The sequence below is a fragment of the Thamnophis sirtalis genome, unplaced genomic scaffold (assembly GCF_051295495.1).
Source record: "Thamnophis sirtalis isolate CommonGarterSnake01/CBP01778 unplaced genomic scaffold, rThaSir2_p1.2 scaffold_1, whole genome shotgun sequence".
NCBI classification, from domain to species: domain Eukaryota; kingdom Metazoa; phylum Chordata; class Lepidosauria; order Squamata; family Natricidae; genus Thamnophis; species Thamnophis sirtalis.
In genome coordinates this window covers 36224071-36238498 of record NW_028261381.1, presented here as the reverse complement: position 1 = coordinate 36238498, position 14428 = coordinate 36224071, and the positions used below count along the sequence as shown (strand labels likewise).

At 39.9% G+C, this 14428-nt stretch overlaps 1 protein-coding gene across 1 annotated transcript in view; it reads left to right on the top strand.

Moving 5' to 3' along the window:
- Nucleotides 1-14428, top strand: part of KIF5C (kinesin family member 5C) — a 90880-nt gene that overhangs the window by 62990 nt on the left and 13462 nt on the right. Inside the window, exons 13-20 of the mRNA XM_087710656.1 lie at nt 12-80; nt 1103-1309; nt 2584-2730; nt 5932-6120; nt 6227-6344; nt 7808-7884; nt 8984-9093; nt 11578-11679. Coding sequence (XP_087566782.1) covers nt 12-80; nt 1103-1309; nt 2584-2730; nt 5932-6120; nt 6227-6344; nt 7808-7884; nt 8984-9093; nt 11578-11679 — 1019 coding nt within the window. The remainder of the gene's footprint in view (nt 1-11; nt 81-1102; nt 1310-2583; nt 2731-5931; nt 6121-6226; nt 6345-7807; nt 7885-8983; nt 9094-11577; nt 11680-14428) is intronic.

The window sequence follows — 14428 nt, the reverse complement described above, 5'->3', positions numbered from 1 at the left end:
GTCCACTGCAGGATGATGAAATTAACCAGCAGAGTCAATTGGCTGAGAAACTAAAACAACAGATGTTGGATCAAGATGAAGTAAGTTATTTATTTAATTATGCAGAAATCTGGCAACCTTTATAGTGCTTGATCAAGTTAGGTTTAATAGAATAATAGAGCAACAGAATAACAGAGTTGGAAGGGACATTGGAAGTTTCTAAACCAACCTCCTGCTTAGGCAGGAAACCCTATACCATTTCAGACAAATTTTTGTCCAATCTCGTCTTAAAAACTTCTAGTGATGGAGCACCCACAATTTTTGAAGGCAAGCTGTTCCACTGATTAATTGTTCTGTCAGGAAATTTCTCCTTAGTTCTAGGTTGCTTCTCTCCTTGAGAAAGAAGACTAGCTTCTTGATCCTAAAGACAAATAACATTTCTAACAATCAGATTTAACAATCAGATTTAAAAGTGCCAGATACCAGTCATGGTATACAATGGGCAGCGTAAAAATATTCTTTATATAAAGACTGGCTATTCTCTATAATCTAATTAAGTCTGTCTATACAATTGTTTGGTCAGTTCACTAATGAGTGGATTTCCAGAGTCTGCCTTATGGCTATGTTTCTCTTAAGTAGGCCTGGTATTTATTTATGACCAATGAAATCCGCCAATGTTGTTGCCGATACAAGTATTATAGAGAGAAAACAGATTGTTCTGGTATTCTTAAGTCTTTATGATGGATGAATTTTCTTGTGGGTGTAGTCCAAACATTTGTCAGCATTTCATACATGTTATGTCAAGTCTAAATTTTTTCAGCATTTAAATACTAAATTATTAATACAGTTCATAAATTAATTGCTATATTACGAAGATGAAATGTTGAGTATATTTATTAGGTTAATATCAAAAACTTATTGGGGACTGGTTTTTAGCTTCTAACCTAATTCTTTTCCAATCAGGTTATCTGTCAAATTACTGGAATTTTTTTAAAGGTCATTTAGTATTTTTATCCTTCCTGATTTGGAATAAAATTGAATATAACATTAATATATATAATATATTCATTACTTTATTTTTGTCCATCATTTTTACTACTTAATCTCATTCGCTCTGTTTCAGCTCTTGGCTTCCACCAGGAGAGATTATGAGAAAATACAAGAGGAACTCACTCGTCTTCAAATTGAAAATGAAGCTGCAAAAGAGGAAGTTAAAGAAGTTCTCCAGGCTTTGGAGGAACTCGCTGTTAATTACGACCAGAAATCACAAGAAGTGGAGGACAAGATGAGAGCTAATGAACAGCTGACAGATGAACTTGCACTGAAAACAGTAGGAACAACCCCTATTAACCTTCATTCCTAGATATATTATACTAATTTGTAGATACCTTCCAGGAATCCCAACTAAGACCTCATTAAACACACCAAAGAAATTCAGCTGTTTGAAGTATTCATTAAAAAAGAGAATTTTCTTTAGCAAACTGCTAGAGAACCAGTTTTGTGAAAATTGTTAACTTGTTAGTTGTCATTTGCCATATTGTTGTTGCAGTGAATGCTAAAGTGGTAAATGCTGAAAGCTTTAAAACATGTATAAAACATGTTTAAAACATATATAATGTGGTATAATAATTTTCTGCTGGAAAATATATGAGAAGATCATTATTATTTTCTTGTTTCCCATTGCATGCTGGATGTTTAACAGCAAAAGAATTTGGTCATAGAAATGGCATTCTGTTTTCTTCCAGTGGCTTGATCTGCTTTAGCTACTAGTAGACTAGGAATTTCTGTATGTGTATCTCTATGCAAGTTTTAAAATGGAAGCTATTTTTACCTTCCACTGATTCTACCTTGAGTTTCCAGAAGGTGTTGCTGGGAATTATTTCTCTGCCATATAATAGCTAGGTTTTGGACATTTTTCATTTAATGCCTAATTCTCTTTAATGCCTACCTTAAACTGGAACATATAGAGCAGGGGTGGTATTCACTTGCCTTTCCTACCAGTTCACAAATGTGAGCGTGTGTGTATGTGTGCGTGCTTCGCATGCGCTATGTCTGTGCATGCACTCAGCCTTCCGCACATGCACTTTGGCTAAAAAAGGGGCCTAAATGGGATGCCATAGAGCCCGGGTGGGTGGGCACTGCCCCTTGCCATTTCTGCTACCGATTAGGGCGAACCAGTCTGAACTGGCAGAATACCACCGCTGATATAGAGTAAGGCCATAGTTCTGGATACTTCATCTCTGCCACTATTTGATGTTAAATATAAAACCACCTATCTGATCTAGAATTCTGGGGTTATTCTTAATTTAATGAAAACAAATATGAATGAAGGTGCCAAAAATTGAATGGTTTTTTGTGTAACAGTAGAAAGCTTGACTATTGTTTATATCCCAAGTGAAAAGTGATGCTCAGTTTGAGGCTTCTTTACGAAGTAGACTGTGGGTGTTTGACTCATTGCATTTAAATTTTAGGAAATAATGTCTGTCCAAGTACATCCAATGTAGAAACCATAGCGTAACCTACAAAAACATTTTTTTAAAGTGTGACATGCAATTGCTTTTCATCATAATTCACTATGTAAGCTGTGTTCTTATTATTTTCCAGTCTGCTCTGTCAAGTACACAAAGAGAGCTGGGACAGTTGCAAGAACTTAGTAATCATCAGAAAAAGAGAGCTACTGAAATATTGAATTTATTGCTTAAGGACCTGGGAGAGATTGGTGGCATCATTGGTACTAATGATGTGAAAACAGTAAGTTTGCCGATATTGTAAGAAACAATATAGCAAGAGAGAAACATTTCAGCTTCAAAAATATTGACTACATTAAAAATAATCCTTGAGGATCGTAAATCAGATAGTGAACCACAGCAAAAGATATGAAAATGAACAAGATGGTATTTGTGGCATTGTGTTCTAGTCCCACTTTTTTAAATAGCTATATTGATGTTGTGTATCTGATATTATATAGTTGTGACTCATTTGTTGAACACCTCCCAGATGTGAATAGCTCAGCTTTCCAAACATTCAGCAGTGGCTATGCTGGCTGAAAATTCTGGGAAGTTCACATATCAGAAAGATGCAAAGGCTAGAGAAGACTGTATATACCCGTGATGGTGAACCTGTGGCACGCGGAGCCATTTGTTAGGGCACGCGAGGTGTTGCCCTGCCAGCTTCAGCGTGCATGTGCATGCTGGCCAGATGGCTTTGGCCTTCTTTTAAAGCTGTTTTTTGCACTCCGAAGGCTTCCTGAAGGCTCCAGAGGGTGAAAAATGGCCGTATGGACAAACTGGAAGTCACCGTTCCCGAACTTCTGGGTTGCCTGTAGAGCCGTTTTTCATCCTCCAGAGGCTTCAGGGAAGCTCCTGAAGCCTTCGGGAAGGTGGTGGAGGCTGTTTTCACCCTCCCCATGCTCCTAGAAAGCCTCTGGAGCCTGGGGAGGACAAAAAAAGTACACCAAAAGTGGGGGGAGGAGTGCTGGTGTGCGTGAAGGCATAGGGGGGATCGCGCGCGCTCTGGTGCTTTGGGTCAAGCACGCATGAGCGCTGGGGTCACGCGCATAATATTATGGGTGTGGGCATGCCTGTGCACAACCCTTCTGCATTCCCCCCGCTTTTGGCACACGATCCAAAAAAGGCTAGCCATCATTGGTATATAGAGTATGCATATCTCAGTCCTTACAACTAAATAAAAAGTAAAAAGCTATCAGATTTGATTCCAGTGATGGATAAGCAGGTTATATGGGGTGCATTTGATTGATACAGCCAATAGTTAGTCAGTGCAATACTTTTTATTTTTTCTATTGCATTCTCTTTTAAATAAATCCTCTTTATTGGAAATAGGCACTTTTGGCACTGAAGGCAGATAACTTTATCTCAAGGTAGGCTTTTATTAGAGCCAGAATTGTAGGGGGAAGAGAAAAAAAATGGAATTGTATACAACAGAACCAATACTCATGGCTGTATAAAGAAGTTCCATATTTTTATGTACTGAATAAAAATAAAAAACACTTTCATTCTCTGATGGTTTTGAGAAATGATGATGATGATGATGATGATGATGATGATGATGATGATGATGATGATGATGATGATGATGATGATATCATCATCGTATGGCATTGTCACAGTAGTCAGGAGACCGCAGTGCTATTGCAGAGTTTTGGTTTGGCTTGCCAAGGTACTAGCCCTATTGTAGGAAATGCACATTTCCCAAGGTGCGCGACACAGGAGGGTGAGCTGGCTTCCCATCAGAGAGAAAGACAAGCAGCTCTTCCTCCAGCATTACGCAAGGCCCCCTCCCTACCCGGATGGGAAGGGGCCTTGCAAACGGGCACCCCAAACAGGGAAGTACAGAACAGTCAGGAATCTGTCCGCTGCACAGAGCACCAGCTCGTCTCCCCACTGGAGTTGTACCTATCTATCTACTTGCATAGAATAAGCTATCTATCTATCTATCTATCTATCTATCTATCTATCTATCTATCTATCTATCTATCTATCTATCTATCTATCTATCTATCCATCCATCCATCCATCCATCCATCCATCCATCCATCCATCCATCCATCCATCCATCCATCCATCCATCTATTTTATATTGCCGCCTATTTGTACAAAGCAACTCAAGGTGGCTTACAAAAATATAAAAACCATGTATAAAAAAACAATAAAACTAATAAAAGAAAGAATCATATAATAAATTAATAAAATAATATAATAAAATAACCCACCCACCCCCATTTAATGATCTCCATCCCACTCTGCTTTCCCCAGGCCCACTGGAAGAACCAGGTCTTCAGTGTCTTCTGGAAGAATCTTAAACTGGGGGCCATTCTAATCTCTTGGGGAATAATGTTCCAGAGAGAGGGAGCCACCATGGAGAAGGCCCTTCTTCTGGGTTCCCACTCTGATGGGTCAGGTAGATGTGACCGGCAAGAGATGGTCCCTCAGATAACCTGGTCCCAAGCCATGAAGGGCTTTAAAGGTGACAACTAGCACCTTGAATTTGCACCCAGAAGCAAATCAGCAACCAATGCAGCTCCCACAGGAGAGGTGATACACAAAACCATGTGGGAAGCTGCATTTTGCACCAACTGGAGCTTCTGGATGCTCTTCACGGGCAGCCCCATGTAGAGCATGTTGCAGTAGTCAATATGGGAAGTTACTATGGCATGAGTAACTGTGAGTAGGGATTGTAGGTCCAGGAATGGGTGTAACTGGTGAACAACTTACAGTTGTGCAAAGGCCCTCCTGGCCACGACTGCCACCTGCTTTTCGAGCAGGAGTCATGAGTCCAGGAGAAACCCCAAATTACGCACAGAGTCTGTTTGGGGTAATGCCACCCCATTCAAGAACAAAGGTGGCAATTCTCCCTGGGCCAAATAACTCCAAACCCAGAGCCATTCAGTCTTGCCAGGGTTCAGTTTCAATCTCTTGCTCCCCATCCAGCCCCTAACAGCCTCCAGGCACTATGAGAGAGAGGTCACGGCATCACCATGGGCACCACGGGCTGTTTTAGGTGGACAGAAGCTGAGGCGAGTGACAGGAGCTCACCCTGCTTTGCAATACTAGGGCTCAAACTACTGGAGCTGAGACCATTTCCAGAATCATTAAGCCACTGACTGACCCACCGGGCCTGAGAACTTATGATGTAATAAAGATGTAGAGTTGTGGCATCATAATGTAGACAGCAAGGGATGTAAAGCTATAAGATTTAATGCTAAGAAGCGCTACTCAGATTCAAAAACCTGTACTAGCAATTTAATATCTATTTCTACCCACAGATAAATGGGGGGGATGGGGATCCATAAGTGTCAGATGTTAGGGAAGAACAGTATATATTATGCCAATTTCAGTAACAAGTATAGACGTCTACATCTCTGTTCAGATAATTTTAAAAAATGGAAATTTTCCCGTAAAAGATGAATAATACAGGGGTTTTTTGTGCTTGCAGTTAGCTGATGTGAATGGTGTGATTGAAGAAGAGTTTACCATGGCACGGCTGTACATCAGCAAGATGAAGTCTGAAGTGAAATCTCTGGTGAATCGCAGCAAACAGCTGGAGAGTACCCAGATAGATTCTAATAGAAAAATGAATGCCAACGAGAGGGAACTTGCCTCTTGTCAGCTCCTCATCTCTCAGGTGATTAAACTGTTCCTTTGTTATTTTTTTTAAAATCAGTTTCTCATCGTTTTTGATGTACGTTAAACACACAATTTTCTGCTTGTTTCCTTTTCGACTTCCAAAGCATGAAGCAAAGATCAAGTCCCTTACAGATTATATGCAGAATATGGAGCAGAAACGAAGGCAGTTGGAAGAAATGCAGGACTCTCTTAATGAAGAGCTGGCCAAATTGCGGGCACAAGGTACTATAACGGAGGTCTTCAAACTTGGCCACTTTAAGACTTGTACAGCTGGCTGGAGAATTCTGGGAGTTGAAATCCACAAGTCTTAAAGTGGCCAAATTTGGGGACCCCTGTACTATAATTTCAGAAATTATACACCCTCAATAGCAGCCTTGAATTTCATTTTTTCTAACATATATTGATTTTTCTGTCTGGTAGTTCCTTTCCATTGTCACCTTCCTTTCTGAGATAAGGATTCACCAAGTTCTTTCAAAGTGGTTAATGCTGTCCAAATTGGGAGAACTAATACTGCTTTGGTGACATTTATTATGTCAGTGGAATCTATCAATCTTACACAAGAAAATATACTGTTGTAGAGGTAATCCTCAATTTAGGACCACAATTGATCCCAAAATTTCTGTTGCTAAAGATTTGTTGCTAAACGAGACATTTGTTAAGTGAGTCCCCCCCCCATTTTACGACCTTTCTTGCCACAGTTGGTAAGTGGATCACTGCAGTTGTTAATTTAGTAACCCGGTTGTTAAGCGAATCTGGCTTCCCCATTGACTTTGCTCGTCAGAAGTTTGCAAAAGTTGGGTCACATGATCCTAGGATACTGCAACCATCATAAATATGTGTCGGTTGCCAAGCATCTGAATTTGGATCACGTGACCATGGAGATGCGACAACGGTCGTAAGTGTGAAAAACAGTCTTAAGTCACTTTTTTTCAGTGCTGTTGTAACTTTGAATGGTCACTAAATTCAATTCAATTCAATTCAATTTATTAGATTTATAGGCCGCCCAATCCCGGGGGACTCCGGGCGGCTTACAAAAGACAAGACAAGAAAAGAAATAAAAATAAAAATAATTTAAAAATTCACCAACACGCATACGTTCTGATTGGGGCTGGACCCTACATAATAAGGTCAACAGCCCCAGGCCTGCTGGAACAGCCAGGTTTTAACAGCTTTTCTGAATGCCATGAGGCCTTCAGTTCACTAAATGAACTGTTGTAAATCAAGGACTACCTGTATAGTCATACTTTACTAGCTGCAATATGGCAAGGATCAAAACTCAACTCATGCTGATTGGCATATTTTGCTGTACAAGGGCAATTTTTGTACATGTGCTAGAATGCTAGGCTTCTGATCTTCTGAATTGGTCACAGGGATGGGCTTTAAAGATTACAGCTGGCATGACAACAGATGGGGGGAACGTGTGCAACACATGGAATGTTCTATTTTTAGGAGCACAAATGGAGTTGGCTTTTGTTGGAAGAAAGTATTTCTTAAAAACCGTGGGCTAAAAGTAGCTTGACACAAATTGTTCTGCTGAAACACCTGTTAATGTTTCTTTGTCCCTCCAGGGTAATAAAAGTAGAAAGTCATCTTTTGCACAAGGAAGTCTTTTTCAGAACTTGATTAATACTTCTTAAACTATATCCCATTAAAAGGTTGCTCAACTGTCCTCTTCATTTGAACAGAAAAAATGCACGAAGTCAGTTTCAAAGATAAAGAGAAGGAGCATCTGACTTTGCTACAGGATGCAGAGGAAATGAAGGTAATTTTAGATGGCCCCAAAGATAACAGATAAGAGTCATTGGAGTCCAAGGGGGGCTGGACTTAGGTCTCTTTTGTGGGTATATGGCTGTGATGGTGAACCTATGGCATGCATGCCACAGGGGCATGCGAGGTGCTGCCCTGTCAGCTGAAGCCTCCGGAGCTTGAAAAACCAGCCCTATGGGCAAACCAGAAGTTTGGGGATGTACATCCAGTTTGCTCATAGTGCCGGTTTTAGCCCTCCAGAGCCTTCAGGGGCTTTCTGGAGGCTTCCCTGAATGCTCTGGAGGACTAAAACCGGCCCTATGAGCAACCTGGAAGTGACTTCCAGTTTGCTCGTAGGGTCGTTTTTTGCCCTCCGGAGCCTTCAAGGAGGCCGCCTAAAGGCCCCTGAAGGCTCTGGAGGGCTAAAACCGGCACTACGAGCAAACCGGAAGTCCGTTCCTAAACTTCTGGTTTGCCCATAGGGCCTGTTTTTCATGCTCCGGAGGCCTCTGCAGGGCGGAGGGGAGGCTGTTTTCGCCCTCCCCAGGCTCCTATAAAGCCTCTGGAGCCTGGGGAGGGCGCAGAAGCATTCCAAAAATAGGAGGGGAGCGCTGGTCGTGCATGCATGCGTGCTGGGGTTGGGTGCAAAGCATTATGGGTGTGGCACACTCATGCACGACTCCCCTGCGTCCCCCCCGCTTTTGGCATGCAAGCCAAAAAAGGTTCGCCATCACTAGTATAGGGACTCCAGACTGATTGTGTGTATGAACTCCGCCCTCAAGTTCAGCCTGGTCATCTACAGAAACACAATCCAGATTTTACTCAACTCCTTACATACCCCAACACAAGTTCAGTAATTTCTTCTGTACATCCTTTTGATTTATGAGAGGCATATAACACATATATATATATATGGGTTAGTTCCGAAAGCAGAATTGTTGGGACATGATTGGGAAAACTGATGTTAATTTTCTGAGCTTAGTTTTGAATGGAAAAAAATGGTATATACAAGAATCTCAGCAATTCTAAGATACGAAGGTTGTATTTGATGTAATAGGAAAAGCCATGAGTAAAATATTAAATTATTGTAATTTATTTATTTCTTCTACGAACAGAATACCTTGGAGCAACAGATGGAGAGTCATAGGGAAGCTCATCAGAAACAGCTCTCTCGATTACGAGATGAGATTGAGGAGAAACAGAAAATTATTGATGATATCAGAGAGTATGTTTACTTTCACATTCCCCAGTACAGTTTTGAATAATTTTGCAAGTGTATATACATCTATATACAGACTACTGCTGATGACCTATTTGATTTCTATTTGATGATGTATTGCTTATATTTATTGGCAAAGCACTCAAGAAAACCAAATGAGTACTGCTGCAGATGTGTTTTTCTAGAATCTTCTTGTGGCAATTTGAACAAATAAGTAAACTCAGAAAGAACAAAGAACCATCTATAAAGTGCTCCTGTTTTAATAATTAAAAAATGCAGCAAAGTATCATGTTTATGTCCAAGGCATACCATATTTTTCAGAGTATAAGACGCACCAGAGTATAAGTCGCACCAAGGTTTTGAAGAGGCAAATTTTTTAAAAAGTAGCTAGGTAGATAGAGGGATAGAGAGAGAGAGAAATAGAGAGAGGAGAGAGAGAGAGAGAGAGTAGGTAGGTATGTGTTCTGACCCCCTCCTCCATCCAGTAACAAAATCCGAGACAAGCTTAACTAGAATGTCCTTTAATAGCAAGACCAGAATCTCGGTGGCTGAAAGCCAAGCAAACAAACAGATAAGGACCTTGGCACCAACTCAGACAAACCTTGGCAGCAACTCAGACAAACCTTGGCAGCAATCCAGCCTGCCAAGTTAGTTACACAGTTCTCTTTAGTCAATGCGTTGACTTCTGCAAGAGGCCCCTGTGCACCAGCAGTCTTTTTTATAGTCTGGAGAGGAGCCTAATGGCCACCAGCTGAGTGCGATTACCTCCTGTAATTGCGTAATTGTTCCTGACGCCTAGTAGCTCTTCAATGGCGTGCATCCAGGAACAACTCACTGCTGGCTTCTGGATCACTCTCCCTTGTCTCCTCCCTACTGGTCCAAGGCTCAGGCGCCACCTGGTGGCCAATCAATCTCTCTGCGCCCTGCTCGGAGTCGGAACCCTGTCCAGGGTCCTCCAGAGCTGAGTCATAGGGCCCCTCGCTGTCGGAGTCTGGTGGCAGCTCCAACGGCTCCTGCTGGGCCACAACAGGTATGTAGCTACATAGGGAGAGAGAGAGAGAAATACAGTAGGTAGGTAGGGAGAGAGAGAGTAGTTAGGTAGGTAGGTAGATAAAGGAGAGAGAGAGAAATACAGTAGGCAGGTAGAGAGAGAGAGAAAAAAATAGAAAGAGAGAGTGGTAGGTTGGTAGGTAGAGGGATAGAGAGAGAGAAATAGAGAGAGAGAGAAATACAGTAGGTAGGTAGGGAGAGAGAGAGTAGATAGGTAGGTAGGTAGGTAGATGTTTCCAGGTGTATTTATCCATGTGCTGGAGAAGGAAATCACTGACAATCTGCAGCACCTAAGACTTTGTTTCTCCTGGCACAGCATTTAATCAATCTAATTCTCATCAATCACTCTAACTAAACAGCTTTCGGAAAGGAAAAAAAAAGTTTTTGCACTCTGCAAACCTCCCAAAAACAGCCCGTTTTTTTGCGAAAATGGGCCTTTTTTTTTTTTAAGGCATGAATAGCCTTTGGGAGGCTTGCAGAGTGCTCCTGGCGTGTCGGGGGGGGGGGGCAAATACAAGCAAATAAGGCCAGATTTGTGCAAAAACGGGCGAGATTTTTGTCAAGAAAATTGCATGCATAGCCTTATGGAGGCTTATAGAGTGCTCCGGGGGGGGGGAATTGGGCAAAAAAAATGGCCCGTTTTTGCTCATTTCTGTGCTCCCCAGCCCCCAGGAGCTCTCTGAAAGCCTCCATAAGGGTATGCATGGCCATTTTGGTGAAGGGGTGGGGCTTCAGGAGGCAAACAAATGCTGTATTCAGTGTATAAGACTCACCCAGATTTTCAGCCTCTTTTTTGAGGGAAAAAGGTGCATCTTATACTCCCAAAATACGGTACATATAACTCTGGATTTAAAATATCAGAAATATAATATGGTGTTAAACATTAATCAATACCTTGAGATGCATTTAGAGCACTGTTTGTCACAAACAGTTTCAGTAGTTATACAGATAAAATGTAGAATGATACATTTTATTGAGTGGTATTGAGATCAGTACTTACTTTATTGAATGATTTTGAGAGATCAGTACTGCTTATTAAAAACTATTTTCAAGTTTTCTTGAAAAAGTAGAATCCGGTGGTTGAAATGGAGTGTGGTAATATCCCATTTCTCTTCAATATTACATAGCATGGAGTAACAGCTATGTCAGAAAAAAACACTGCTTATTAAAAACTACTTTCAAGTTTTCTTGAAAAAGTAGAATCCAGTGGTTGAAATGGAGTGTGGTAATATCCCATTTCTTTTCAATATTACATAGCATGGAGTAACAGCTATGTCAGAAACAACAGTGATTTGATATTTAAGATGATTATAAGAAAATTCTCTAAAGGTTTGAAACAGAAGTATATTGGGTAATTGTGGTCTTATGACAAATGCATAATGGCTTGTATTTCTCTCCCTGCAGTACCACTTTTAATTTAAGTTATTTTCTGTTCTGCAGTATGAATCAGAAGTTGCAGCTGGAACAAGAAAAACTGAGTTCAGACTATGAAAAATTAAAAATAGAAGACCAAGAACGGGAAAATAAGTTGGAAAAACTTATGTAAGTTACCTGGATTCCCTTTCCTGTTATGAATGGACATTCCTAAAATAATATATGCAGGATGCCATCCTGACCAAGGTCAGAAACCTCTGGCTATCCAGATGTTATTAGAATGTAATCTCTGTCAGACTCTATTAGCATGTATAGTGCTATAATTTACAGAATTAGCATTTCTCAACATTTGCATATTATTATTTATATTTTATGAGTTGAAAATTCTCCATTCTTTTTTATGTTATCAAAAAGTCCTCTGATCATTTTTACTAGTCATCCTCCCCAAATAGGAGCCCTTGCTCGATTGTGAATCTAAAGATGGTAAAATATATTTAGATTGAAGTTTACAGCAAATACTGGGGGGGAGGGCATTCTATTAGCTACAAATATATTTTACCATCTTTAGATTCACAATCGAGCAAGGGCTCCTTCATAGAGGTTTAATTTCTCATCCTAGAGACTCAACTCTAGAGCAGAAAAGAATTAACAGACCTATAAGACCATGGTTTTGGTTATACCCTATCCCACCCCATTCCAATTTTAATAATTGCAAGGACAGGATTGTTGTTAAAACATCTGGTCTTAATTGAGTGGTCCAATGTAAGTGTAAATAGTAAATGCATATCCACTTAACAGTCATTCCAAAGATGACACTACAACTGGATAGCCATAATTTATTTAAAAATACGATTTTAAACTGCCTAAAAGAAAATAATCAGGTCTTAAGCCAATATGGTGAAGAGAGAATTTTATACTTTCTTCTAAAAATATGGGTACATTGTCAGGATTTTATTAGTACCCTGGTGTCAAAGTTCAATAGAGCAGGATTTTAACTATCCTCACCAACATACAGATTTACGATTTTGGAGATTCGAATTAAACTCAGAACTCTGTTGCTCTTGTTAATGCAGATAGTCCTCAATTTACAACCATTCATGTAGTAACAGTTCAAAGTTAAAATGGCAGTGAGAAAAGTGACTTATGACTTTCACACTTACCACCATTGCAGCATTCCCTTGGTCATGTGATCTCAAAATTCAGGGGCTTGGCAACTGGCATGTATTTATAACGGTTGCATTGTCCTGGGATCATATAATCATCATTTGTACCCTTCCCAGTCAGCTTCTGACAAGCAAAGTCAATGGGGGAAGCCAGATTTGCAACAACTGCAGGATTCACTTAATTGCAGCGATTTCCTTAAAAACTGTGGTAAAAAGTGTCATAAAATGGGGTGCAACTCACTTTAGAACCATCGTGCTTAGCAATGGAAATTTCAAGCTTAATTGTCTTCTTTTTCTTTCCATTTTCCCAACATTATGCAGGTCTGCTTAGGTCTGCATAATGTGTCCAAAATATGATGCTGTGAGGATGGTTATTTGTGCCTCACATAAATTATGACTCGTTTGCTCATTTTCTTGGTATCCATGGTATTCTCAGGACTCTTATGCAAAAGCAAATTTCAAGAGTCAATACTCTAACCTGTCCTACTGCTTCAAGTTTTTGCTTCCGTAGTGAGTTACGGATAAAATCATCGCCTGCACAATTCTGATCTAATAGAATATGAATATCTGAATATCTTTTGCAAGGCCTTCATTGCTATCCTACCAAGTGCTAATCTATGTTGTTAAGTCTTGACCACTGGTTTCTTTACTGTTCATGGTCAATCCTAAAAGTCAGAACCTATCAAACACTTAAGTTATTTTCACTGTCAGTTTTATGGCTGGGTTACTGTCCCTGTGGTTATGACTTTGGCTTTCTTTATATTTAAACTTAATGCCATTTTTCCTATTGTGCTTCTCAGCTTCCATTAGTTCCAGATAATTTGTATTTTCAGCTCTCAATAGAGGGTCATCAGCAGAGTGATTATTCATATTTCACCCTCCTTTTAAAAACTTGCTCAACTTCCAATCCATCATCCCGCAATATTCGGTCTATAGATTGAGCAAATATTCAGTATACAGGTTGAGCAAATTAGACCTTGGATTTTGCGTAGTGCCAAAATGATCTTTAGAAGTGACTTCTCCTTCATTTGAAAAGTCAACATGCTATTTGGATCCTAGACTTCATTCCACCCACCCAAATAAAGAATTACTTCCTTAAACGCTACAAGATTATGAAATATTTTTGCCTGAGAATATTACAGAAATCTGTAGTTAGCACCAGTGGTGGGTTGTCAAGTTTTTTTACTATCAGTTCGGGAGTCCGTGTAGGTGGGCAGAGCCTCCCGCCACTGCTACTACCGGTTCGCCTGATCCTGGCCGAACTGGGAGCAATCCACCTCTGGTTAACACATTCATTGTCTTGGGAAATAGAAATAGTTTCTATCTCGAAAAATATAGGAAACTATATCATATTTTATGGCATATAATCCTTAAAGAAGAAACAAAAGAAAACTTGAGTTATGTTAATCCATTAGTATTTTACATACCTAATTCTGTGAAAATGGGAGAAAATTGGATTTGGTTTATATTACCTGCAGTCATAATGTGGCAGTACATATGCTTAGGATAGCTAAAAAGTAATTTTCTTTTTAATTGAGTGTGAATATAAGCAAGCTGATGTACCTCTTAAGATAGTTTTGTTTCTTGTTGAAATTTATGTAAACTAATTTTCAGATACATTTTAAAATGTTTTATTGAGTTTTCTTGTTACAATGTAAACTGAGTCCATTCATGAATTTCCTACGATCATGAAGCACCGGATGAGTTTGTCAAAATGCTTAGTTGCTAATATTAAAAAATCCTATTGACCAAGC